This window comes from Salvelinus sp. IW2-2015, linkage group LG17, assembly GCF_002910315.2.
Source record: "Salvelinus sp. IW2-2015 linkage group LG17, ASM291031v2, whole genome shotgun sequence".
Classification (NCBI taxonomy): domain Eukaryota; kingdom Metazoa; phylum Chordata; class Actinopteri; order Salmoniformes; family Salmonidae; genus Salvelinus; species Salvelinus sp. IW2-2015.
In genome coordinates this window covers 22,863,673-22,891,577 of record NC_036857.1, presented here as the reverse complement: position 1 = coordinate 22,891,577, position 27,905 = coordinate 22,863,673, and the positions used below count along the sequence as shown (strand labels likewise).

General features: G+C 42.3%; 1 protein-coding gene across 1 annotated transcript; it reads left to right on the top strand.

Moving 5' to 3' along the window:
- The first annotated feature begins 230 nt into the window (after positions 1–230).
- Positions 231–27,877, top strand: LOC111977099 (serine/threonine-protein phosphatase 6 regulatory ankyrin repeat subunit C-like). Its single transcript, XM_070447964.1, is given in 30 exon segments — positions 231–455; positions 767–853; positions 2,464–2,542; positions 2,752–2,822; positions 2,958–3,158; positions 3,418–3,505; positions 5,629–5,771; positions 5,972–6,184; positions 6,441–6,519; positions 6,628–6,825; positions 6,952–7,069; positions 7,185–7,253; positions 7,456–7,596; positions 7,708–7,770; positions 10,080–10,103; positions 10,105–10,189; positions 10,298–10,369; positions 10,507–10,558; positions 10,561–10,650; positions 10,653–10,682; positions 10,685–10,705; positions 10,969–11,056; positions 11,288–11,405; positions 11,693–11,912; positions 15,950–16,037; positions 17,102–17,185; positions 17,382–17,527; positions 17,654–17,736; positions 17,871–18,045; positions 18,992–27,877. Coding segments are annotated over 30 exon segments (3,222 nt in total). The 5' UTR covers positions 231–428; the 3' UTR covers positions 19,261–27,877.
- The last annotated feature ends 28 nt before the right edge of the window (positions 27,878–27,905 follow it).

Genomic DNA, 27,905 nt, shown 5'->3' with positions numbered 1-27,905 from the left:
CACCAACTGTGTCGGAGGTAGCCTACAATATCAGCGGTCCTGCTCCCGAATAACATTTTTGGGAGTAAACCATGATTCCTTATATGTTAATCTATTGCCATTTTAAAAAGTACGATAATATTTTTAATTGCATTTAGTAGTATATAATTGTCGTTCCCCTTGAAAACAGAGGCCCTCGCATTGTCTGGGAGAGCAAGACCACTGAGGTTAAATAATAACGAGCGTGGAACTGCGCATGTGCAGGATAGCAGAAAGCCGAAGCAACAAACAAACATCAAGCAGAGACGGACAGCAACACAGATCAAGCGCTATCTTACAGATCGCTAGCTACATGAGTTAACTTTGAAAAATGAAAATCAAAACTGTCGTTTAATATACACTGCAGTTCCACCCTAATGAAGGAGCTCCGTCCTGGCTGATTTTGGGAGATGGGAGTACTCAACATTACAGACCAGGTGAGCTAGCAAGTAGCTAGCATGCTAGGTGAAAAGCCAGTCTGGCTATTTGGCTGTCTGGCTGATAGACTGTCGGTTTGCTAGCTAATCCCGTGTTTTGATAGCATTTTCCTGAATGTCGAATAGTTCAATAACGTTTGACGCAAGGATCTGTCTGAAAGAAATGTCGTAGGATTGCTAGTTAGATGGCTAACGTTAGCTAAACCTCGGCGCGGCCCAAGTATCGCAGATTGATGTATGTAAACTGTTCACTTAACTAGCTACCATTCCTTGCTAAGCACAGCGTGACATTCTCCTGTTCTTCTCCCCAGCCTCCACTGGTCCAAGCGGTTTTCAACCGGAATGCCGATGAAATTCAACAACTATTGCACAACAAGAAAGAGGATGTCAATGCACTGGTATGCTTGTGGTGGCAGACAGTGCTGCAGCACTGGCCCGGGTTTATGGCATTGATATTGGACTGTATCTCAACATCTCTCCAGTTATTGCAAGTAGAGGGGTGCCGTGTGGGTCTTTCACCCAGTTCCTGTGATGAGATTATTTATTTTTTATTTCCCAGAAACCTCGTTACTATATACACTACCGTTCAAAAGTTGGGTCAATTAGAAATGTCATTGTTTTTTAAATAAATGCAATTTTTTGTCCATTAAAATAACATCAAGTTGATCAGAAATAGTGTAGACATTGTTAATTTTGTAAATGACTATTGTAGCTAGAATCTGCTTTTAAAAAAGTGATATCTACATAGGCTTACAATAAATCAAAAGATGTCACAAAGTGCTATACAGAAACCCAGCCTAAAACAGCAAGCAATGCAGATGTAGAAGCACGGTGGCTAGGGATAAACTCCCTAGAAAGGACGGAACTTTGGAAGAAACCTAGAGAGGAACCAGGCTCTGGGGGGTGTCCAGTCCTCTTCTGGCTGTGCCGGGTGGGCTACTACACTGGAGTGTGAATACAGGCAAATATGTTGATAAAAGTAACTTTGTCCAAGAGCAGTGTTTCCAAAAAAGGGGTACGTGTACCCATCTGGTTAAGAAGGCAGTCCCCAGAAGGTACGTGGGGAGATTTTTAAAAAGGTGGGAAAAGGAAAACAATATTGGGAAAAATATTACCAAAAATATATATGTTCAAGTTATTTAAATCTTAATAGGCAGGAAAACATTTACTGAGGTCACTGGTGTGACATCTGTAGTTATTTTATATTTATAGACCTACGTTTTTAGTGTCTGTACAGTGCAATGCACACGCACCGAGGCCCATTATCAGCAACCATCACTCCTGTGTTTCAATGGCACGTTGTGTTAGCTAATCCAAGTGTATCATTTTAAAAGGCAAATTGATCATTATAAAACCCTTTTGCAATTATGTTGGCACAGCTGAAAACTGTTGTCCTGATTTAAAGAACCAATAAAACTGGCCTCCTTTACACTAGTTGAGTATCTGGAGCATCAGCATTTGTGAGTTCGATTACAGGCTCAAATGGCCAGAAACAAAGCACTTTCTTCTGAAACTTGTCAGTCTATTCTTGTTCTGAGAAATTAAGGCTATTCCATGCGAGAAATTGCCAAGAAACAAAAGATCTTGTACAACGCTGTGTACTACTCCCTTCACAGAACAGCGCAAACTGGCTCTAACCAGAAAGAGGAGTGGGAGGCCCCAGTGCACAACTGAGCAAGAGGACATGTACTTATTCCATAAAAAATCTGCCGTTTCCAGCTACAATAGTTATTTACAACATTAACTATGTCTACACTGTATTTCTCAACATTTTGTTATTTTTAATGGACACTTTTTTTGCTTTTCTTTCAAAAAGGACAATTCTAAGCGACCCCAAACTTTTGAATGGTAGTGTGTATATGCAATAACAGTACAAAGTCAACAGAAGGCCTAAATGTAAATATTTCAGCAATATTTCACAAATGTGCTTATTGGTGGCTGACAGGGTAAGAGGGAGATAGATTTTGCATCTCAATACAAATTGTTTATTTTTGTCTTTTCCCCACAGGACCAAGAGCGCCGCACACCGCTACATGCTGCTGCCTGTTTGGGAGATGTTCATATCATGGACTTCCTCATCAATGCAGGTAATTGTGACCAAAATGGACCAATCACTGGTACTTCTATTCGCTAAACAGAACGCCACCGCCTGACCTTCTGATATGTGTGCAAGGAAAATGTGGTTTTGGTCTACTTGCAGTTGTAGTAGCACTGTGTAGTGTCTGTTCATTAGTATGACTCTACTGTACTTGTCATGGCCCTCTAATAATGCTCCTTGTCTTGTACACTATCATAGGTGCAAATGTAAATGCTAAGGACCATGTGTGGTTAACCCCATTGCACAGGGCAGCTGCCTCCCGGAATGAAGTAAGCAATGTTGATCATCTCTCTCATGTTAAGATTTATATAGCACTTAGTACCAAATTGTTTCGAACATGGACAATGTTTGGGTTTTGTCAAGAAGTGTTTTCTCAAGCCCTGTTTTATTCCTTCTCTCTCCAGAGGGCAGTGGGACTACTTCTGCGGCAGGGAGCTGAGGCCAATGCACGGGACAAGTTCTGGCAGACACCACTGCATGTTGCAGCTGCCAATAGAGCCACACGCTGTGCAGAGGCCCTGCTACCCCAACTGAGCAATCTGAACATGGCAGACCGCACTGGCAGAACCGCTTTGCACCATGCTGCTCAGAGCGGATACATGGAGGTGAGAGGGGAGGGCATGAAATATTGTTTATACTTAGAACAGCGCCATTTTCACAAACCATTTCAGAGTAGGAGTGTTGATCTAGGATCAGGTCTCCCATCTTATTCATTATGAGTTAAAATAAAGAACAACTGATCATATATCAGCATGTCTACTCTGAGACGATTTTGTGAATACGGACCCAGGTTAGCAGGTGTATGAATAATGAAAATTATATGTATGTATATAATATATTTATATTAACTTTGTCTGTCCTTAGATGGTGAAGTTGCTGCTGAATAAAGGGGCTAACTTGAGTGCCAATGATAAGAGAGAGAGACAGCCTATCCACTGGGCAGCGTACTTGGGTGAGCTGGTTTCTGCACTGGGAAAATCTTAAAAGGACAGTCCGCAGTTGCTACATCCACCATTGGACTGATAAATTAATGATATGTACCCATTGATTCTTGAAGAATGTAACTTCTAAATGCCTCATGAGCTTAGTTCAACTGTCGTACCCCATCAGAACCCAAAATATTAACTTTTTTACTCCGTTTGTAAACAAAGTAAATTTAAACAACACTGTATAGCCTCAAAACAGGGTTAAAACTATAATTTTTAATAAAATGGATGGTCATTCCTTGCATCCGCTGCACTCTATAAGTTTGAAAGGTTACATTTTTCCAGCCCCATCAATCAGCCTTTGACCGAAACAGTAGCGCGAAGAGCGCTTTATTGTTTTAACTGCTGATTGCCGCAACAAAACACATTTTTTTAAACTTTGCATGAATGGCAGGTGATGAAAAAAATGCAGTTGTTTCTCCATAAGTCCTGTTTTAAGTTGAATGAACAGCAGACCTGGGCAGAACATTGTTGTATTTTGTAGTTTATTTGAAAATAGAAACTTTTCAAATACTCAAAGTTGTCAAATAATATATTTTTTTAGAATTTCAACTAAAAGCAACTATTTTCTTTTGATATTCAAATACAGGTCTCAGAAAAACAACTTGCATATATTCAAATATGATTAATTTGTCTATAGCCTAGAATGAAATACTTGAGGGACATGGAATCACCTCAACAATACAGTAAACCACTTTCGCAACTTCAAAATTACTAACAAATATATTTTCAGAATGAGTGAGACAACGTGATACAGTAACACTTGACATCAACTTGTGTAGTAACTGTGATTATTACCATAGCAACATTGTTACATAGGACTTTGGAAATTGCTTTATAAATGCATAATAGTTATTACATAAGTGGAATAAAGAACAGTCACTATTCCTCTTGTGTACAGTGGTTACAAAAACTCTTAGGTCATTGCTATGCGTTTATAATGCAAATACCAAAGTATAATGTAACAACGTGCTAATGAAATGTTGCTCCAAGAGTAATTACAGTTTTATTAAACAGGCACAAGAAGTGTTACTGAGAATGATAAGAGTAAAAAAATATGGCTATTAAGTTTAGAAAGGAAATGTAATATCCCAGAACTGCTTTCTTGAATCAACTACAGCCAGGTCGGTGGACAATCATGTTAGTTTGTATTCGGAGTGAACTATCCCTTGTGTGTTTTAAACAAGAACATTTGAAAGTAATTGACATATTTAAAATAGTATTTGAACCCAGGTCTGAAACAATGGCAGCACTGCCATGTTGTACTGAGCCTTGTTGTTGGAAAACCACATTAGTGTCCGACTTTTGCACATCCTCCCCCAACTTCACTCCTCGACTTTCGTCTACAGTCGGTTGCTTTAACCTAAACAATGAAACGTGCCCAATATCTGCAGTCATCTCGCTGAGTCTACCTTTAAATTATAAAGTTCATTTCAGTGTGACCCGCCAGATTCAGAAGCTTGAGAATCCAATATAATAAAATACAAAGCTTGAAAACCCCATTTGAGTCAAAGATAATAGTTTTAGTTTTTCAAACAGGTTTGTTAATTTTATTTCAGTTTACTAACTCATTTTTTCATGATTAGTTTTAGTTTGCAATAATAACCTTGATGTATTTTGTAGATTAGATATGACCGTCAGACAGATTGGATATTATGTGTGCTCTATTCATTAATTATTTCTTCAACATGCAGTTCCACATGCCATCAGTTGAAGGCAGCCAATCCAATAGTTTCAGAAAAGTAGTCATTTTCGAGGATCTGTATTCAAATAGTTGCAGTCACCTCCAAAGTAACTATTTGTTCCCCTGGAAAGATAGTTACTTTCCAGAAAGCATAGTTAAAACTACAGTTCACCCTGCTCTGATGAACAGCGGATGTACTCTTCACAAGAGGGTGACATTAAAAACAGGACACACTGCCTCTTCCCGCGCCTCACACCCCGGCCTCTCGCCTCTCCTCACACCCCGGCCTCTCCTCACACCCCGGCCGCTCCTCCGGCCTCTCGCCTCTCCTCACACCCCGGCCTCTCGCCTCTCTTCACACCCCGGCCGCTCCTCACACCCCGGCCTCTCCCCTGTGTCTTATAGGGCATCTGGAGGTGGTGAAGCTGCTAGTGTCTCGGAGTGCAGACAAAGGCTGCCAGGACAAGCAGGGCTACACTCCTCTACACGCTGCAGCTGCCAGCGGACACATTGACATCGTCAAGTACCTTCTGAGGCTCGGGGCAGAGGTGAGTGTGGAGTTCAAATGGGTAAACGGACTCTCAAGATAGCCATAGCAAATAATACTTATTACCAACCATGGTCTGGCCATGTTCAGAAGAGGCAGAGGATTATCTCTGATTACAATTCAATTGTTTTATCTTTATTTTATTTTTTTATTTTGTTACGTAGCCAACTGCTCATGTCTTGTGTGTTGGTGCTCTTTTAGCTGGATGAGCCCAATGCCTTTGGGAACACTGCACTGCATGTGGCCTGCTACACAGGCCAGGAGGCTGTGGCCAACGAACTGGTGAACCACGGAGCTAACGTCAACCAGCCCAACAGGAGTGGCTACACCCCACTGCACCTGGCTGCTGTATCCACCAACGGTGCCCTCTGCCTGGAGCTGCTGGTCAACAACGGGGCTGACGTCAACCAGCAGGTTTGAGGCCCTAATGTATTAAAAAATGGTCTCGGAGTACGATTGCTGATCTCAGATCCCCTAACTCCTGTCCATATAATCAAATTCATTATTATCTAAAAGGCTTAACTGATCCTAGATCCGCACTCCTTCTCTAAGACTGACTAATGCCATCCCTACCACCATTTTCACCCTGACATTTTGTTTTATTGTGTGGGGATTAAACAATGATTTGTCTGCTAGACAAGTAAAACATGTATTTTTTCCATGTCTCCAGAGTAAAGAAGGGAAGAGCCCCCTGCACATGGCAGCTATTCATGGACGCTTCACCCGCTCTCAGATCCTCATCCAAAACGGTAACCATGACAACCCCTCTGACTGACCTGTGAGTCTGCTTTATATGACTCTTGTCCCACTGGTTCTCTACTCATTCGTCTCTTCCTGTTGCTTTGTTTCCCCCCCAGGTGGAGAGATTGACAGTGTGGATAAATATGGCAATACCCCCCTCCATGTTGCTGCTAAGTACGGTCATGAGCTGCTGATCAGCACTCTGATGACCAACGGTGCAGATACAGCCAGACAAGGGATTCATGGGATGTTCCCTCTGCACCTGGCTGTGCTCTATGGGTTTTCAGACTGTTGTCGCAAGTTACTCTCCTCAGGTTGGTACCTTATATATATTATATCATTCATTCACACATCTGTTGGATTCTGTACACTGGAGGGGCTGTGTCTGACTGTAGTGTCACGTGTTGGATGTTATTTCTAGTTGCCGCCTCTCCCCTCAGGTCAGCTGTACAGTATTGTTTCATCTATGAGTAAGGAGCACGTTCTATCAGCCGGGTTTGACATCAACATCCCAGACAACTTTGGAAGGACGTGTCTACACGCTGCTGCCTCTGGAGGGTAAGAGACAGAACCGCACTCCAAAACGGCACCTAATCTGAGCCATTGTATTGGTTAATGCCGTCTAACGAGTCAGCCGTTCTCGTCATTGTGTTCCTCACTTCTCTTCTGACAGAAACGTTGAATGTCTGAACATGCTCTTAAGCAGTGGTACCGACTTGAATCAGAGGGACAAGTCGGGAAGGTGAGTTTTTGCCGTTGATTGTTTGCTTTCTGTTTGTACTCATGCTGGTGTGGGTATGCGATAACGTTTGGTGGAATAGTCAGTGATTTAAGGTTGTCGGGTTACTGTAAAAGCTTTGCGGTAAGGTCTGCTGTAAGAAGTGCTTTGTGAATACATTTGATGAATGGACTGATAATGATTCTGTGGGCCTTCTCTCGCTCAGGACTCCGTTGCATTATGCAGCTGCTAATGGGAGGTACCAGTGCACCGTGACCCTAGTGAGCGCTGGCGCTGAGGTCAACGAGCCTGACCGTACAGGCTGTACTCCCCTGCACTACTCTGCTGCCTCCCAGGCCTTCTGCAGGTAGGAACTCGCAATCCATCGCAAAAATACACTGACGCATGACAACACGCTTTCAGGAAACATGGCTGTGTGTGGAATTTGTCATTAAATGTGTTAATTCTGCACTTCCAGAATGGACCGACATTTCCCCGGGACTCTTCAGAGGGAGGAGGATGGAGCAAAGGAGTCCTATTTGTGAGTTTACTGTCTGCAACTATTGTTTTGTATAGCGTCTACAGTCCAGAATGTGTATACAGTAATCCCTCGTTTATCGCGGGGGTTACGTTCCGAAAATGACCCGCGATAAGTGAAATCCGCGAAATAGAAAACTTTTTTTTTTTTTACAATTAGCAACTATTACATGTATACAAATACAGTGACTCACGTGTAGGCCGTTTCGTCGACATTATGGGTTTAGGAGATGTTCGAAATTACAAGATAATTTGGCCAACWTAATGTAAATTTGCCAAGCTGTTTTATGTACGTACACATAACTGCACGAGACGACAAAATGATAGCACAATTCGTAGCATGTTTTGATACAAGAAGCGGGAGTGAGTTTTTAGCGAATCAGAATGCAGAGCCACAATGCACCAAAAAAAAAAAAAAATGCATTATGAAAATCCGCGAAATAGCGAATCCGCGATAAGTGAACCGCGAAGTGGCGAGGGATCACTGTATATATTTATTATATATATATATATATATTATATATATATATATATATATATATATATAAATATATATATATATATATACTGCTCAAAAAAATAAAGGGAACACTTAAACAACACAATGTAACTCCAAGTCAATCACGCTTCTGTGAAATCAAACTGTCCACTTAGGAAGCAACACTGATTGACAATAAATTTCACATGCTGTTGTGCAAATGGAATAAAACCTTTCCACAAAAGGTGGAAATTATAGGCAATTAGCAAGACACCCCCAATAAAGGAGTGGTTCTGCAGGTGGTGACCACAGACCACTTCTCAGTTCCTATGCTTCCTGGCTGATGTTTTGGTCACTTTTGATTGGTGGCGGTGCTTTCACTCTAGTGGTAGCATGAGACGGAGTCTACAACCCACACAAGTGGCTCAGGTAGTGCAGCTCATCCAGGATGGCACATCAATGCGAGCTGTGGCAAGAAGGTTTGCTGTGTCTGTCAGCGTAGTGTCCAGAGCATGGAGGCGCTACCAGGAGACAGGCCAGTAACATCAGGAGACGTGGAGGGCAACAACCCAGCAGCAGGACCGCTACCTCCGCCTTTGTGCAAGGAGGAGCAGGTGGAGCACTGCCAGAGCCCTGCAAAATGACCTCCAGCAGGCTACAAATGCATGTGTCTGCTCAAACGGTCAGAAACAGACTCCATGAGGGTGGTATGAGGGACCGACGTCCACAGGTGGGGGTTGTGCTTACAGCCCAACACCGTGCAGGACGTTTGACATTTGCCAGAGAACACCAAGATTGGCAAATTCGCCACTGGCGCCCTGTGCTCTTCACAGATGAAAGCAGGTTCACACTGAGCACATGAGCACATGTGACAGACGTGACAGAGTCTGGAGACGCCGTGGAGAACGTTCTGCTGCCTGCAACATCCTCCAGCATGACCGGTTTGGCGTGGGTCAGTCATGGTGTGGGGTGGCATTTCTTTGGGGGCCGCACAGCCCTCCATGTGCTCGCCAGAGGTAGCCTGACTGCCATTAGGTACCGAGATGAGATCCTCAGACCCCTTGTGAGACCATATGCTGGTGCGGTTGGCCCTTGGTTCCTCCTAATGCAAGACAATGCTAGACCTCATGTGGCTGGAGTGTGTCAGCAGTTCTGCAAGAGGAAGGCATTGATGCATGGACTGGCCCGCCCGTTCCCCAGACCTGAATCCAATTGACACATCTGGGACATCATGTCTCGCTCCATCCACCAACGCCACGTTGCACCACAGACTTTCCAGGAGTTGGCGGATGCTTTAGTCCAGGTCTGGGAGGAGATCCCTCAGAGACCATCCGCCACCCATCAGGAGCATGCCCAGGCGTTGTAGGAGGTCATACAGGCACGTGGAGGCCACACACTACTGAGCCTCATTTTGACTTGTTTAAGGACATTATATCAAAGTTGGATCAGCCTGTAGTGTGTTTTTCCACTTTAATTTTGAGTGTGACTCCAAATCCAGACCTCCATGGGTTGATAAATTTGATTTACATTGATCATTTTTGTGTGATTTTGTTGTCAGCACATTCAACTATGTAAAGAAAAAAGTATTTATAAAAAACATTTCATTCATTCAGATCTAGGATGTGTTATTTTAGTGTTCCCTTAATTTTTTTGAGCAGTGTGTGTGTATATATATATATATATATATATAATTATATATATATATATATATATATATATATATATATATATATAATTATTATAACACTAATTAAAGATCTGCTTATTAAAGGACTCAAGGTTTGTTATTTCATGACATCCACTTGACTGTTGTTTTTGTCTGTCTTTGTAAGTAGTTGCTTGGAGCATCTGTTGACAACGGTGCGATCCATCCCTGGTCAACTCTAAAGGTTACAGTGCTGTCCACTATGCTGCTTCCCACGGCAACAAGCAGAACCTGGAACTGGTAGTCCTTCTGTTTGTGTTCAATACCGTACGAAGCTAAACAGGTGAATTGTTTTTCATCATGACCTTGCTTTGTGGACGGTAATGCAGCATGACCATGTTCCTTCAGCTCCTGGAAATGTCGTTTAACGCATTGGGAGACATTGAGAGCAGTATTCCAGTGAGTCCATTGCATTTAGCTGTAAGTGTGCCTTTCATTCCTAAAACCCTCTCTGATACATCATCGCTTGAGACTATGTGTGGAGAAGATGCCATGTTCATATAGAGCAGCCAAAACATGACTGTTTCCTGTCGATACCATCTCCTCTCCCCCTTCAGGCTGATAATGGCCACTGGCAGGCGCTGCGTGTGCTGACGGAGACTGCTGCGTACTGGACGTGCAGGATGCCTCGGGCCGCTCTGTGCTCTACCTGGCCTCCCAGAGAGGTTACGCCCGCTGTGTAGAGGTCCTGCTAGCCCAGGGGCCTCCTGCCTCCTCAACGAGAACAGACACATGGGACCCCTCTACATGTCGCAGGTACGGATCACGCCATGGCTCTCACCCCCCCCCCCCACCCCCACCCGTCCATCCTAGAATTGGATGTGGAATGCATTTTTGCAAATGATGCTAATCAAGTTAGTTTATGTGCCAGGTGTAATGAATACATTGACTATCTTACTTGCAAGCATGTGTCCCTGCGTATTGTTCCATATTGTCTGTCTTAGGTAGTATGTAATAGCTTTGAAACTAGCAGTCAGGGTTGAGTGTGTAATTAAATAATATTTGTCATTTCATATCAGCTGCCAACGGCCACACTGAATGTCTGCACATGCTGGTGGACAGTGGGGAGGAGGCAGACCTTACCAACATCACAGACACACAGGAACAGTGAGTGGTGTCTCTGTTTCTCACTGCCTGCCAGGAAGCTTTGCTGACGTTGTCTTTGGTTGTGACGTCAATTATTCTGTTTATTTTTAGTATAGATCCAGAGTCAAGAATACCGTTTAAGCTGTTTACTGAAGATTTGCAGAATCTCACATTCTGCCTGCTAGGAGGCTTTATTGTTGATGTTGGCTTGTATTGTAATGTAAATGACTGTGTGGTCCCCCTCATCCTCAGGACTCCTCTGATGCTGGCCGTCCTGGGTGGCCATACAGACTGTGTCCACCTGCTGTTGGAAAAGGGGGCCTGGCCTGACACCAAAGACAAGAGGGGCAGCACTGCCCTGCACAGAGGGGTGAGTCACACTACTGAGCTGAGCAGTACTGGGCTGGTTACACATCCACTACACTTACTGTAACTGTGTCCTGTGAAAAAGTTAATGTTGTACAGCCTGGCTGGTTCAGTTATGTGATAGAGAGGAACACTAACATGAGTTTATTAAAGGAACCGCATTAGTTTGAAATAATTATTAAAGCACAGTAGAATTTGAGGAAATCTAGCTGTGTAACTCTTAGGTTAGAGCAGAGAGGAAATAACTCTATCTCTGTCCCTCGCCCCTCCCTGTGTGTTCCTGTCCCGTAGGCTGCGTTGGGCCGTGACGACTGTGTCACAGCCATGCTGGACCACAAGGCCTCTGCACTGTGTCGGGACGGCCAGGGTCGTACCCCACTGCACTACGCTGCCTCCCGCGGCCACACTGACATCCTCGCCAGTCTGCTGCGTGCGGCCACGCGCTCCGACCCTCTTGACTCCCTATTGGACCATGAAGAGTACACGCCATCACACTGGGCTGCTTACCAAGGTCAATAAGGGTATACAGTGCCTTCAGAAAGTATTCCTACCCCTTGACTTATTCCACATTTTGTGTTACAGTTTGAATTCAAAATGGATTCAATTGGTATTTTTCTCACCCATCTGCAAAAAATAACCCATAATGACAGTGAAAACATACTTTTGGAATTTTTTGCAAATTTATTGAGAATGAAATACAGAAATATCTCATTTACATACGTATTCGCACCCCTGAGTCAATTCATGTTAGAATCACCTTTGGCAGCGATTACAGCTGTGAGTCTTTCTTTCTGGGTAAGTCTCTAAGAGCTTTGCACACCTGGATTGTACACTTTTTGCGTGTTATTCTTTAAAAAATTCTTCAAGCTCTGTCAAGTTGGTAGCTGGTCATTGCTAGACAGCCATTTTCAAGTCAAAACTGTAATTCGGCCACTCAGGAACATTCAATATCTTCTTGGTAAGCAACTCCCGTGTATATTTGGCCTTGTGTTTTAGGTTATTGTTCTGCTGAAAGGTGAATTTATTTCCCAGTGTCTGTTGCAAAGCAGACTGAACCAGGTTTTCCTCTAGGATTTTGGCTGTTAGCTCTATTCCACTTATTTTTATCCTCCGAAACCCCCTAGTCTTTGCCGATGACAAGCATCAAATCAAATCAAATCAAATTTTTATTAGTCACATACACATGGTTAGCAGATGTTAATGCGAGTGTAGCGAAATGCTTGTGCTTCTAGTTCCGACAATGCAGTAATAACCAACAAGTAATCTAACCTAACAATTCCACAACTACTACCTTATACACACACACAAGTGTAAAGGGATAAAGAATATGTACATAAAGATATATGAATGAGTGGTGGTACAGAACGGCATGGCAAAGCATGCAGTAGATGGTATAGAGTACGGTATATACATATGAGATGAGTACTGTAGGGTATGTAAACATAAAGTGGCATAGTTTTAAAGTGGCTAGTGGTACATGTATTTACATAAGATGGCAAGATGCAGTAGATGATATATAGAGTACAGTATATACATATGAGATGGGTAATGTAGGGTATGAAAACATTATTTTAAGTGGCATTGTTTAAAGTGGCTAGTGGTACATTTTTACATAATTTCCATCAATTCCCATTTTTAAAGTGGCTGGAGTTGAGTCAGTATGTTGGCAGCGGCCGCTAAATGTTAGTGGTGGCTGTTTAACAGTCTGATGGCCTTGAGATAGAAGCTGTTTTTCAGTCTCTCGGTCCCTGCTTTGATGCACCTGTACTGACCTCGCCTTCTGGATGATAGCGGGGTGAACAGGCAGTGGCTTGGGTGGTTGTTGTCCTTGATGATCTTTATGGCTTCCTGTGACATCGGTGTGTAGGTGTCCTGAGGGCAGGTAGTTTGCCCCGGTGGTGCGTTCTGCAGACCTCACTACCCTCTGGAGAGCCTTACGGTTGTGGGCGAGCAGTTTGCGTACCAGGCGGTGATAACCGGACAGGATGCTCTCGATTGTGCATCTGTAGAAGTTTGTGAGTGCTTTTGGTGAAAGCCGAATTTCTTCAGCCTCCTGAGGTTGAAGAGGCGCTGCTGCGCTTCTTCACAACGCTGTCTGTGTGGGTGGACCAATTCAATTTGTCCGTGATGTGTACACCGAGGAACTTAAAACTTTCCACCTTCTCCACTACTGACCCGTCGATGTGGATAGGGGGGTGCTCCCTCTGCTGTTTCCTGAAGTCCACAATCATCTCCTTTGTTTTGTTGACGTTGAGTGTGAGGTATTTCCTGACACACACTCCGAGGGCCCTCACTCCTCCCTGTAGGCCGTCTCGTCGTTGTTGGTAATCAAGCCTACCACTGTAGTGTCATCCGCAAACTTGATGATTGAGTTGGAGGCGTGCATGGCACGACGAGTCGTGGGTGAACAGGGAGTACAGGAGAGGGCTCAGAACGCACCCTTGTCGGGGCCCAGTGTTGAGGATCAGGCGGGTGGAGATGTTGTTACTACCCTCACCACCTGGGGCGGCCCGTCAGGAAGTCCAGGACCCAGTTGCACAGGGCGGGGTCGAGACCAGGGTCTCGAGCTTGATGACGAGTTTGGATGGGATAACATGGTGTTAAATGCTGAGCTGTAATCGATGAACAGCATTCTCACATGGGTATTCCTTTGTCCAGATGGGTTAGGGCAGTGTGCAGTGTGGTTGCGATTGCGTCGTCTGTGGACCTATTGGGTCGGTAAGCAAATTGGAGTGGGTCTAGGGTGTCCGGTTAGGGTGGAGGTGATATGGTCCTTGACTAGTCTCTCAAAGCACTTCATGATGACGGAAGTGAGTGCTACGGGGCGGTAGTCGTTCAGCTCAGTTACCTTAGCTTTCTTGGGAACAGGAACAATGGTGGCCCTCTTGAAGCATGTGGGAACAGCAGACTGGGATAAGGATTGATTGAATTGTCCGTAAACACACCAGCCAGCTGGTCTGCGCATGCTCTGAGGACGCGGCTGGGATGCCGTCTGGGCCTGCAGCCTTCGAGGTTAACACGTTTAAATGTTTACTCACCTCGGCTGCCAGTGAAGGAGGCCCGCAGGTTTTGGTAGGGGGCCGTGTCAGTGGCACTGTATTGTCCTCAAAGCGGGCAAAAAAGTTGTTTACCTGTCTGGGAGCAAGACATCCTGGTCCACGACGGGGCTGGTTTTCTTTTTGTAATCCGTGATTGACTGTAGACCCTGCCACATACCTCTTGTGTCTGAGCTGTTGAATTGCGACTCGATTTTGTCTCTGTACTGGACTTAGCCTGTTTGATTGCCTTGCGGAGAGAATAGCTACACTGTTTGTATTCGGTCATGCTTCCGGTCACCTTGCCCTGGTTAAAAGCAGTGGATCGTGCTTTCAGTTTCACGCGAATGCTGCCGTCAATCCACGGTTTCTGGTTTGGGAATGTTTTAATCGTTGCTGTGGGTACGACATCGTCAATGCACTTCCTAATGAACTCGCTCACCGAATCAGCATATTCGTCAATATTGCATACCCATAACATGATGCAGCCAGCACCATGCTTGAAAATATGAAGAGTGGTACTCAATGATGTGTTGTGTTAGATTTGCCCCAAACGTAGTGATTTGTATTCGGGACAAAAAGTTCATTTCTTTGCCCCTTTTTTAGCAGTTGTACTTTAGTGTCTTATTGGAAACAGGAAGCATGTTTTGGAATATTTTTATTCTATAAAGGCTTCCTTCTTTTCACTCTGGCATTTAGGTTAGTATTGTGGAGTAACTGCAATGTTGTTGATCAGTCCTCAGCTTTCTCTGATCACAGTCATTCAAATCTGTAACCGTTTTAAAGTCTCCATTGGCCTCATGGTGAAATCTCTGAGCGGTTTCCTTCCTTTCCGGCAACTGAGTTAGGAAAAACGCCTGTATCTTTGTAGTGACTGGGTATATTGATAAACTATCCAATGTGTTAACTTCACGAAGGTGATTCAATGTCAGAATTGTTTTATTAGTATTTTTTTTAACCCATCTACCAATAGGTGCCCTTCTTTGCGAGGTTGGAAAAACCTCTGGTCTTTGTGGTTGAATCTGTTTGAAATTCACTGCGAGACGTTACAGATGATTGTATGTTGAGGTAGTCACTCAAAAATCATGTTAAACACTGTTATTGCACACAGAGTGAGTCCATGCAACTTAATATGTGACTTGTCAAGCGAATGTTTACTCCTGAACTTATTTTGGCTTGCCATAACAAAGGGGTTGAATACTTATTGACTCAAGACATTTCTGTTTTATGTTTTTAATTCATTTGTAAACATGTCTAAAAGCATAATTACACTTTGACATTATGGGGTTGTGTGTGTAGGCCAGTGACACACAATCACATTATAAATTCAAACTGTAACAAAACAAAATCAAAGGGTGTGAATGCTTTCTGAAGGCACTGTATATGAAATGTATGTATAAATCGAATGTGACGGGAGAACCTATATCCGTTTTTGTAGCGTGACCGTTCGTTATTCAAATGAAATCGCTAGCAGTATGCAAATTTGAAACACACTTTTCGTCTTCTTTCTCAGGTCAAGAAGACTGTTTGGAGGTTTTACTTGAACACAAAACTTGTAGTATCCAGGAGGGAAACTCCTTTACCCCATTGCACTGTGCTCTGTGAGTATTCTCTAGTTAATGTTTTAAACATGAATATACAGGTAACTGCCAAAATAAAATGGAAAAACTTGAGTAAATGAGGGATAAAAGTATATTGAAAACAGGTGCTTCCACACAGGTGTAGTTCCTGAGTTGATGAAGCAAATAACATCCCATCATGCTTAGGGACATGTATAAAAAGGCTGGGCAGGCATATTATTTTCAAGTATGGGTAACTACATACGTGGCGTGTCTAAAAGTGGGCGTTGCAAAATAACAAGTGGGAAGATAAACAGCAGTGGGTGTGTCAAAACCACCTAACAGCTAATTGGGCAGATTGGTTGCCCCTCACGATTGTTTTGCGTGGCTGCTTCCTTGTAGCATTTTAGCTCGGCAGGTTAGGATCATTGACGTGGCAGGTTAGGAGGAAAAGGGTTAGGCTTAGCTAAAGTGCTACAAGGAAGCAGAAAGTAGCCGCACAAAACTGTATTGCGTGGCAACCAATCTTCCCAATTAGCTGTTAGGTTTCCATACACCCACTTGTGTTGATCCTCCCACTTGTCTTGCAACGCCCACTTTCAGACAGACTCTACGTATACAGTTACCCATGACTCATTATTTTGTCTACCATGGCTATGCGTCACCCGGGTGACAATGACCCCATCCACAGGGCACGAGTGGTCAATGAATGGATTGATGAGCATGAAAATGACATAAACCATATGCCATGGCCGTCTCAGTCACCAGATCTCAACCCAATTACCGTGCACACTAATGGGAGATTCTGGAGCAGTGCCTAAGACCGTGTTTTCCAACACCATCAACAAAACACCAAATGATGGAATTTTTTGTGGAAGACCGATGTAGAATCTATGCCAAGCTGCTTTGAAGCTTTTCTAACTCATGGTGGCCCATCACACTATTAAGACGTTATGTTGGCGTTTCCTTTATTTTGGCAGTTACCTGTAAATTATTAGGACAATGTCTGAAAAACAGTGTTTGGGAAAGGATCAGTGATGATGGGTTTGATGTTTTAGCACTAATTTGGTCATGTTTGGTAATCTTTGATTTATGTGATATTGCAGAATGAATGGCCATAGTGGAGCTGCAGAGATGCTGTTGGAATCTGCTGGTGTACAGATGGTTAACACCAGGGATACTAAAGAAAGGTAGGCCTATTGAGAGCAAGGTGCCGTTATCTTACTAGATGTTTATTTGGGTGTCTCCCGTCATTTGGATACCTTTTTAAAGCTGTACCTATGTACTTAATGTGGACTCCAGTTTCATCCAGTTTTAACTCCAGTTACATTGTCATGCGATACTGAGCTCACCAATGTTGGGCTGTCTCTCTCTCTGTGCCTGTAGGACCCCTCTTCATGCCGCAGCATGTGCTGAAGATGTGGCGGGGCTGCAGCTGGTCCTACGCCACGGAGCTGAGATCAATGCCGTGGACCACACCGGACGCTCTGCTCTCATGGTCGCCGCCGACAACGGACAGAGTGGCACCGTGGGTAAGTCTACAGAGCACCTTTTCCGTTGATGTTTTGCGAAAGGATAGAGTTCAGCAAGTCCTGTGAAGTAACGCTCGATGAGAGTGAATGCATTATCTGTTGGGGTGAATCCTGTGTAATTTCCAGCCATCCTCTTGCACCGAGCCAAGGCTGACCTGACACTGCTGGACGACAATGGAAACACTGCCCTGCATCTGGCCTGCAGCAAAGTAAGCACCACTTAAAATATCATCCGAGCTCAGAAATCCTTGACTATGCAGCACCTCTCTCATGACCTGATCATGATGGAACATGTATTGATGATAATGGTTGATGTAAGCATGTTTTTCTATTTGTCTCACAGGCTCATGAGATGTGTGCCCTGCTGATTCTGGGGGAGATCCATAACCCTACCCTCATCAATGCAACCAACGCTGCACTGCAAATGCCGCTGCATCTAGCAGCACGCAACGGTCTGGCCACAGTTGTCCAGGCACTGCTGAGTCGAGGAGCCACAGTGCTGGCAGTGGATGAGGAGGGTAAGAGACAATATTCCACTTTATCCTTTGCCCAAACATCTTCATTTTAAACATCAGAAAGTCCTACGCCATGTAGTCTTATGTTATGGGCTCGAAATTATTTCTAATTGACTTCAGATTTTTTGTTACTTACCGTAAAACTTTCATTAATAGCCCAGGTCTTTATTTGCTTAGATCACTGAACTGCTTATTATAGACGGGCTTCTATTTGAGCTTCTATTTGAGCCAGGCGTCTTTCCTTGACCTTTTTGCCCATTTGCGTAGTTAATTGTTTAATTCCAGCATTCCCTTCCAGGATTTTAATCAAATTCTTAATTTCCTTGTGTTATAATTTACACACTGTCCCTTTTCTTTTGTCTTAGAATGCCTTTATTAAAATAGAAAAATAACTTTTCCTTGACAGAATAATGATTCTCCTTGAACGCTGCATTTTTGGTAGTTCATACCTTTGCCACTAGAGGGCGTGTGGCCGATTTTTATTTTATTTTTATATTTATATATATTTTTTTTAAATATATTTTTTAAATTTTTATTATTAACAATTTTTTTCCTAGAGGTCTGTACTCCCGAAGTTGACTGTTTTTGTCAGTTAACTAGCGCTTCTCAGATGTTAGCAGCCGATGGCTAACAGTTTCTTCCTGCCGATTTTAAAAACGCGTGATCACTATAATTTTTTCGAGTCATTACTGAATTATTTAATGTAACCAATCAAACATTAAACCTCGTAAACAATTAATTTAGCCCCTACTTGTATTTGAAACAGCCGCGTATTTTCAGAAATGTGTGCCGTTGCCTGGCTATTAAGAGACGGGCGGCTATTTGAGACTCATTATTTAGTTGACGTTTTACGGTACTTGTTTTAGGTATTTAAATTTTCCTTGAGCATAGGCCATAGACCACAGCTTTCCAGTGTATGTGGTCTGATTGTGCGTTTGTTGTCGACAAGGACACACTCCAGCCCTGGCCTGCGCCCCCAACAAGGACGTAGCTGACTGCCTGGCTCTGATCCTCTCCACCATGAAACCTTTCCCTCCTCTGGACCCTTCCTCCTGCCCCTGCTCCTCTTCCTCCGTCTCCCCCAGTCTCAACCTACTGAAGCATTGCGGCATCACTGCTGCCTGCACGCCGCTACCCAACGGAGGCCTCCACCATCACAACGGCTATGTCAAAGACCGCCATGCCGCTGTCAGCCTGGACGGATGCCTTTCTGAGTGAGGTCATCCTACATCTACTGTCTGACAGCACTACCACCACCACAGGGTAGCCTGTGTATATGTGTGCGAGTGATCTTCTCCTGAAGTGCAGTCAAACCTATATGCAAATGAAGCCCACAGCATCTATCTATCCCAGCTCTGTATAAGTTAGTGCTTAACACTGAGACCGATCTCTCTTTCTGTAAGGTCACTGGAATACTGGTTTGTCTCAAAATGGTTACTAATAACCACCCACAAAATCCCTTTAAATAATGTCCCGCAAATAGGTACTCGTCAGCACAGAAAAATGACTGACAGCTAAAAGCACTGTTTATTCTTTTTTTCTTTTTTTTCCTTCTTTTTAGTATTTTGTTGAGTCACTTTTTTTTTCTCTTCATATCATTCAGTATTTAACATCCTATGACGTGCTGGCCTTGTAGAGAAATGCACAGCCTTCCTAAAAGGAGAATGATTCAACGGGTTATAGTGAAGGACTTTATGAATGAACCATACAAAGTCTTACCCAAAAGTGCAATGCTAAAATATAAAGATTCTGACTAACAAAAAAATATATAATATGTACCTTCTGTAGTAACCTAATTTAAACTTTTGGCCTCGTTTTTTTTGTGGGGCATTTTCATAGTGGAGAATTTCATAGGGCTGCTAAAGTTTGAAAGATGAATATGTAAGCATGTCTCCTTACAAAGGAGAACAATGCTCAGGTTGGCATTTCAGCATACATTTGCTCTCAATGCTGAAGTATTGTCTAGAACACAATTTTGTGTTTACAAAGTGAGAATTTGGTTTAAAGCATATACATTATGACCAAAGGTGAATATCACTGCTATGACTGACAAAATATTTATTTGAGAAATATTTACAGAGAAAGATCGATGTTGAGATACCTCTTAAGTCATTTTGCAGCTGCTGAACGGCTAGACAGGGAAAGTAGTAGCAATGAAGCCTTGGTTATTTTTTTGAAATCTTTAGGAGCGGACTCGCCCCATTGACCTTCAGCAAAGCCTCTTGTTTTCTGAGCACATTATCTTGAATTCTAAGATTACTGCTCAGTGATAATCTTACAAGCCATTTCAATTGATTTCCCATTTTTCTTTTCTTAAATCATTCCCAAAACATTTTGGTACATTGAATTCGAATTACCTTCGGAGAGGAATCCTATTTGTATTATTTCCCAAAATGTTGTCTTTGGTCAATCTGAAATGTTACTTCAGCCATTTTGGAGCTGGAGAAATAGCAGCTTTTTGATAGAGTAACAGTGGTATCTTGTCTAGTACGATGGTCAGTTCTGGTGGGAGATTGAAACGCTGGACTGACAGTGTTCTTCCCTTCTTCTTTTTTTGTGTATAATTTAAGCAATATTTAATTTCTGCCATTTTGAACGTTATCAAAAAGACAATCATAGTCTCAAGGGCTTTTGTTTCCTTGGAAATCTTGTTTGATGTTCACCTTATTTGTTTGAGTACCGATACTAGCAACATGAAAATGATCTATTCTAGACTAATGGCTAAAGTCTGTGTCCAAGGCATTTTTCGCTCTGTGCCTAGAACCAAAAAAATGCAATTGATTGCCTCCATGGCAGTACGGATGCAGGATAGCATGATATGATGAACCCTGGGGTCTCACCCACTGGGTAGCAGAGAAGCATTGGATCCTATTCAGACTTGTTAATCTGTTGAGGATATGATTCCTTGGTTGGGCTTGATTGTTCATGTCTCCGGACAGAATTCATGACTAACTAAAGAGACTTGAAAGCCTAGTAGGTACGTAGGGTTACTTACTGTAGGAAGGAACTGAGAGGAAACTGTTACACTCTCATATGGCCAGTAGTAATACTTGTGTTTTTAGTAAAGCCGATAAGTGTGAAATTCTTTTTTGGTATGTATCCTGTCTTGTGGCTCTACATACATTGTAGATTTGTTGTATCGGACCACTGGAGCTCTTTGCCTGACTTAATTTAAATATTTTTACACTACCATTTCTATTACATCATCAGAGGATCAATAGATTTCAGTGACTCACTGGGACTCATTTTTCATTTCATGCTTCGCCACAACCTCGTCTCTAGATGAATGCTAAATGACATGCGTTAGTTCTGGATGAGAAATGTGAGGACCTAATATGATACCAGAGTAGCATATCATGTTGTGCCCTATAGTCAGTGTTGTCTGGGGGAGAGGAGGAACAAAGGGAAGTGTATAGTCTTTTGATGTCGTTATGTGAAAAGGGGGAATAGTCTCGGGCTGTGTGGAACCAGGAACCAAATGACATGGATTGATGACGAACAACAGGAAAATCATGTTGGCATTATTTTAGTTGTATGCACACTACAATGCAGTTCCATTTTAGCCCTGATCCAAGGCACTTGAGATAGTTAAGCACTTTAACACATTCAGCATATCTGTGTGCAGTCTAAATACATGCATATGTATATGTACATATGGGTTGTAGCTAAAGTGCAAAAGACAGGAACAGATTGCAAGGATTGTATACGCTGCTTCATTGACTGAGATTTCACTTCAAAACTCTAAAGCTAAAAAGATCTCATGGTCCAAAATCCAGTCATCACGATGCGGTTTCATTGATGCCAGCCCAGGGTCCGCTACTAGTCCTTGTGGTTAGTCCAGTGAATTAGCTAGGCTTGCTTTCACCGTTCTTGTATCCTCCTCAGGCTCCTCGCCTACCTCCACACTGAGGGATGCATGTTGTACAATAGAGACACTGATTACCTCAATCATCCAACCGCAGGTGTGTCTGGCTAGCAGGTCAGGGTCACGTTCCCCAGTTCAGACACTGCATGCATCAGCCGATGGTTGCGTGGTACGTCATCAACTGCGTGCCGTCAGGCACCTGATTGCTATAACATAGTGATGTGGTTACCTGGTATTTTACATATCTGGCATGTGTCAGCAACGTCTGAGAAGAGGAACACGAGCCAGATGTGTCTGTGTGTGTATATAGATTTTATTTGTCAATCCTCTTGTCCAGCTGATGGCGCCAGTTCTTCAGTATATATCCCATCTGGGACTACCCCATATCTGTGTTCCATTGATAGACTGAGAACTCATTGTAAAGGAGCTTGAGATCATAATTCTGACTTTAAAGAAACAAGTAAAATATATTTCCCTAGGGTTTAATATTAGGAAGCAATGAAAGGATTATTTGTAGCATTAAGGACTGTGAAAGACGTGTGCAGCACATCTATTGCTCTTCGACTGTGTTTAGGCCAATCCAACAAAGCATTTCATAGATGCCAATTGAAGATTTGCGGAGTAGTCGTCACATGAGAATCTTAGGTCACATTTAGGCCCTAATTTGCCAAAGTACATTGGATAATAATAAAAAAATATTTAAAAAAATAATAGCAATGGGTTTGAGAAATATGCATGCATTCGAGCAATGTACATACTGAATATAAATCTGAGCCATGAATTAACTGACGTGTGACTAGGGTCAAATTGGAACAAGACTACTTGCTTTCTCCTGACTTCAACTATTACACTGCATTTCTCTGGCGTTCATGAAATGATCAAGTAGCAGCAAGAAATAATTGTCATATTAGTCTTCCTGTTATGGGTCTTTCTTAAATGTGTTTCAGCTATACCTAGGCCCCTATGTGTATGTCATAACCATGTATTGACAATGGAGACAGGAGGTTGGAGGGTTTGAACATTCATCTCTAACACCATTAAGATTGCCTTACAATATCTTCTGAGCAGGACATTTAACTACGCTGTAGATGCTTTCATTTTTTACATTAATTGGTAACCCGTTTTTGAAAAAGACAATGCACCTAGCTAGCTACATCCATTTAGTGCCATAGAAACCTTTATTTGCCTTTAAGCATAATAGTCATACTGTACTTGGTCAGTAGAAAATGTGTTTGTTTGGACTCATTTACTGTGGTAGCCATGGTTAGAATGAATATTATTATTATACTTTTTATTTTTTAGAATGATTATTAAGTTCTGATTTGAAGCATTGCTGGCACAGATACAGGTCATGATGTCAGTGGTGACTAATGGTTTCAACCACTTAGTACTGATTGTAGGAAGTGGAAAGCAATCATAGAATAGAGTTGGTGGTAGTCTGGAGAAAAGAATGGATGGAAGATTTAAAATATTTATAATTGGACAGACTTTGTGTTGGCAAAAACGGATAATAATAATAATGAATGGTAATTTCTTTGCCTGTGGTTTGTAATTATTATAGAACAGTTTTTGATGTTTGCAGATGTATGGTTAACAGGGAATAGATTTACCTCGTCCTCGATGGATGCCCCTATTCTTACTTGAAGTATTTTTCATAGAATACAAACGTAAAACTTTAATTCACAGCAGAGCCTTTTAAAGGCAAAGTAACAAGTTTCTTGCGGTACCTACTAAGTTATAACACCTAACATCTTGTTAGTTATGTTTCCCAGTGGGACTGCTAAAATCTCTGCTGGTTTTCACTATTATGGTATGTGTCCCGAATGGCACCCTATGCCCTACATAGTGCACTACTTTTGACCAAAGCCCTATGGGGGGCCTCTGGTCAAAAGTAGTGCACTATAAAGGGAATGGGGTGTCATTTTGGTCGCACACAGAGATCCTTTTGGTGTAGAAGCACATGCATCCATGTTGGTGGCACACTGCTCAAGGTTGCCTTGGGGATTTTGCCATATTTGTAAGTGAAAAATTGGGATTTCACTTATTACCGGTCTTGTCAGCTCGACTGTCACCTCCAAAACCAAATAACGCTGTTAATTAAGTACCTCCATACCGGTTGGAGAGGAGAGAAAGGAAGAACACAGACGTCTACCTTGTTGTCAGTGTGATTTCTAAGGACCAAATTATGAGAGTTCTAGTATATGAAGGGCAGAAGAATCTGTAATTCAATGGAGATCATGAGGAAAAGTAGTGTGAAAACACATTCTATAGTGGGGGGACTGCTATGCAGTAATTATTTACCCCCTCAAGTTAGTGAATGTGGGAGGTTTTGTAGAGTATCACTCATGCTAGCTTTCCCCCCCTGCTTGTGGTCTCATCACGTTTCTTCCATCATTTGGACCTGTGTGATAACCAGCTCAGAGGTGGTTGGTGCCTTTTTTTAAATGTGTTTTTAAATTAATGCTCTATCTACCGCATGGTCTTCCATTTATACCTCCCGGAAGCCTTATGAATGACATGTAAAAGCATAGAAGAGCGCATCTCTCTGAAAAGAACATTCTCAACCTACAGTATGTGATGTGAGCTAAAGTAAGCAACTTGTGTTTTACGTTCTTGGCCGATTCTGTGTGCATGCTATGGGTCTCCGAACTCGAGTCATATGGAGTGAACTATCTGAACAATATCCTACCTGATGTTGAATGCACCAATATTGAGGTAACTTTTTGAAAGCACAAATCCAAAGATGGAACCATTATTCTTTAATGTCATCTCAAGGATGGCTCTCAATGCTGTGGCGGTTAGAGCCAAGAAAGGTGGTCATGGAGATGAGGAAAGCATGGGATTGGATGGTCGGTACCAGTACTGTAAATGTAGTTCTCCTGAAGTCTGAGCATATCAATTCAGATTGTTTCAGTTGTATGTATTTAATTAAACTCGCTAGCTGTAGAATAGATCAAGTTGTGGAAATCCTATTGGGGTACAGTAGTAATGATAATGTGTTGGTTGTAACTGTTTTGGAGTGTTTTTGTATTAGACTGATTGAAAGTAGGGGTTTTCTTAGTAGCGTTGATAGTGTGACCGTGCTGTAATATAACATGCGTTGTCTGATATTAGCATGAGGGCGAGGTAGATCGTCCTCTTTATGCTTGCCTCTATTTTGTTTTTAATGGTTGAAAAAGACGAGTGCAATAAACCTTATTTATCATTTCCTTCCTCAAGTAAAAGAACATGTCCTGTGTTTTCAAGGCCAAAAACAAAATAGACTTTCTGTGGCTGGCAGTAGGATTGGAACCTTTCCTTGCTGCTTTGCGTCCAGAGAAGTGGCACTTGTTAGAATCTAGAATATGGAATTGCATTCTTAGGACTGTGTGATTTTGATATTTAAGTATCAAAGCTGCTTGCTCATAAGGGAGACCGTGTACAAGATGATTTGACTGGTAGATCAACCGTGTGTGTTTTTGTTCGTGCAGTTGGATGGCATTTTATGGAGTGAATCTCCTTGAATCTGAAATGTTTTGCTTGCGTGTGTAGGTGTGTACGTATGCATCGTCCTCCGTATCAAATTAAAGGTGTTTTTTTGGACGTAAATTAAGTGGTTTAAAGAAATGCTGAAATACCTTGTTTTCAGAAGAAACATTGAGAGACTTCCCCCTAATTCATCTCACCCTCACTAAACGGGGGTGTGCATCTTTCACAATCTTACCACTTGCTCGGTGTGTGTGATAAACTTGTACAGTGAAGATCAGAACAGCTTAAGAAAGTTGAGACAATTTCCTGAACTGTACAAGTATAATGTTGAGGGGGTGAATGGCAGGTCTCCCTTAATGTAAGTAGGCAGGCCTGTCTAAATCAGACATATCGATGACAATGGAAATTAAAAGGTAGCAAATAAAGTGTACCAGTATCGTAAGATCAGCTCAGTGCCTAGGGTAGGACGTATACACCTTTTTGACATGTCGGAGGCCCTTTGACACACCCTTTTGACATGTACTATGTTGGAAGCCCGTACGATATTGCTTGTTCCCCTTGAAATTAACCTTTTAATCAGCAGAAGTAAGACATATTCGAAAACCATGTTAGCCATTACAGCAGTAATTTGCTGTACAAGCAACTTATACTTCACCCACGATGAAGTCTGTGGCCAGACTATCTCTGGAGTATCTCTCCATAATGGTGATTCTCCTAGAGCACAGTGATTCGGACATTATCAGTTGGAGGTACTCTGTGGCTTATGTGCTCCCTGAGCAATACATGGGGAAAAGGATGTATTCGTTGGGTATATCCTGTGATATTTGTCGGTCCTTCTGCTGTTTCTTTATTTGTTCTGCAGCACCCTAACTGAATGTGAACTGATAAAGACCGACTAATGGTTAGTTGCCTGTTTTTACTCAGTGGCTTATCTGTTGTAAATACCATGGAGTGGACCCCATACCAGGAGGGGGGGGCGGAGTCTGAATCAGGGCACATGATTAGTTATAATCAAATGGTTTCTCAATACACCGTTAAAGAGATTAGTTTTGTCCGCCAAACATTCCAATAGTTTTTGCAAGCTTTGCTGTTGGGTAACAAGTTCTAAACTTCTTTGCTGGTGAATGGTAGTATCTTTGACAGGCCTACAGGTTTCTGTAGTTTTTACCCCCCCCCCCCCCCCCCAGCGGAAGGAACCATTCCCTATTTTAACTCTTGATTACCTCATTTACAAACCTTCAAATACTATTCTACTGTGAGTAGAAAATGCCATCACCAGCATGTGCTCTAGACCTGTGATGGCAATGACACCAGGACCAATGATGTAGCTCCATTTCCAAATGAATTAATTCAAACATGGCCAGTCAAGGAATATAAACACGCTTCTCACCTACTACAAATTCTATAAGTTGTAAATAAACTTGTTTGCATTTCTTGCAGTTTTCAGTAGAAGCATTTTTCCTACCTCCTATAAATTGCAGCTTTGAGTTAATCTCCACCTGTTTTGACAAACACACAAATACACAGTAGCCTATGAGAACCTTAGAATTTTACCATGAACAATTATAATTCAACATGAAGTGTGCTTGATTGTATGTATAATTGTGTGTTCAACATGAAATTATTTATGAAAAACATATTAGAAAATGGCACTGGGATGTGAAGCCAGACTGTGTTATGACGCATGTCTTCTACCCACGCTAGACATTAATTTTGACTGATGTGCTCCTTGCATAGCAAAACCCCTTTTTGGGATGAATTACATGAGTACATTGGCATTTTCTGTTTGTCTTTGTCTTGATCCGATGTACAAATGTTTTCATGTGCTCTACATCTCAGTTAGAGTTTACAGCTTCCTGGAATGTGAATGTTTTGTTGGATTAGTTATTGCATACGTACGTACGTACGTACAGCTGGTTTGGTACTACCATAATATATATTTTTCACAGGTTGTCATGGGGGAGTCAGGTTATATGCACATTGTTATATTCTGTACGTGGGTGAGTTTTGTTCCCCTCAAGCCGTATGCCTTCAAAAACACTAATCCACTCCAAACCAAACTGTTGGTAGGTGTTTGCCTCCCCACCATAATCTCTGTATAGCTGCTTTTAATTCCATGTGAATAGGGGACCAGTGAGAGGTCCGGTATCTGACCAGACAGACCCTTGCCCTGCCCCCACATTCCCAGTCACCCCACTATCCCTCCAAAACCTCAAGCCATTTCTTTATTTGACAATGCAATCGATCCTGAAAGCACTTTGCCTTGTTATTCCATTGTGTGAACAATATGTAAATGGTAATTTGTTATAGAAATGTAAAAGCTAATTCACAATTTTGGAAGAATCTGCATCTGTCTTTGACGCTAAAATGATTTTAAAGGATTTATTAAATATTTAAACTATTTTATACAATGTTTGCTGCAGCCAGTTGGTCTTGTCATTCAGTATTGTGGCTTAGGGTTGGTTGTGTGTTTTAAATAAAGTGCTATTGCTGAATATTCAATGCAATGTGTGTTTCTGATTTGAGTCCT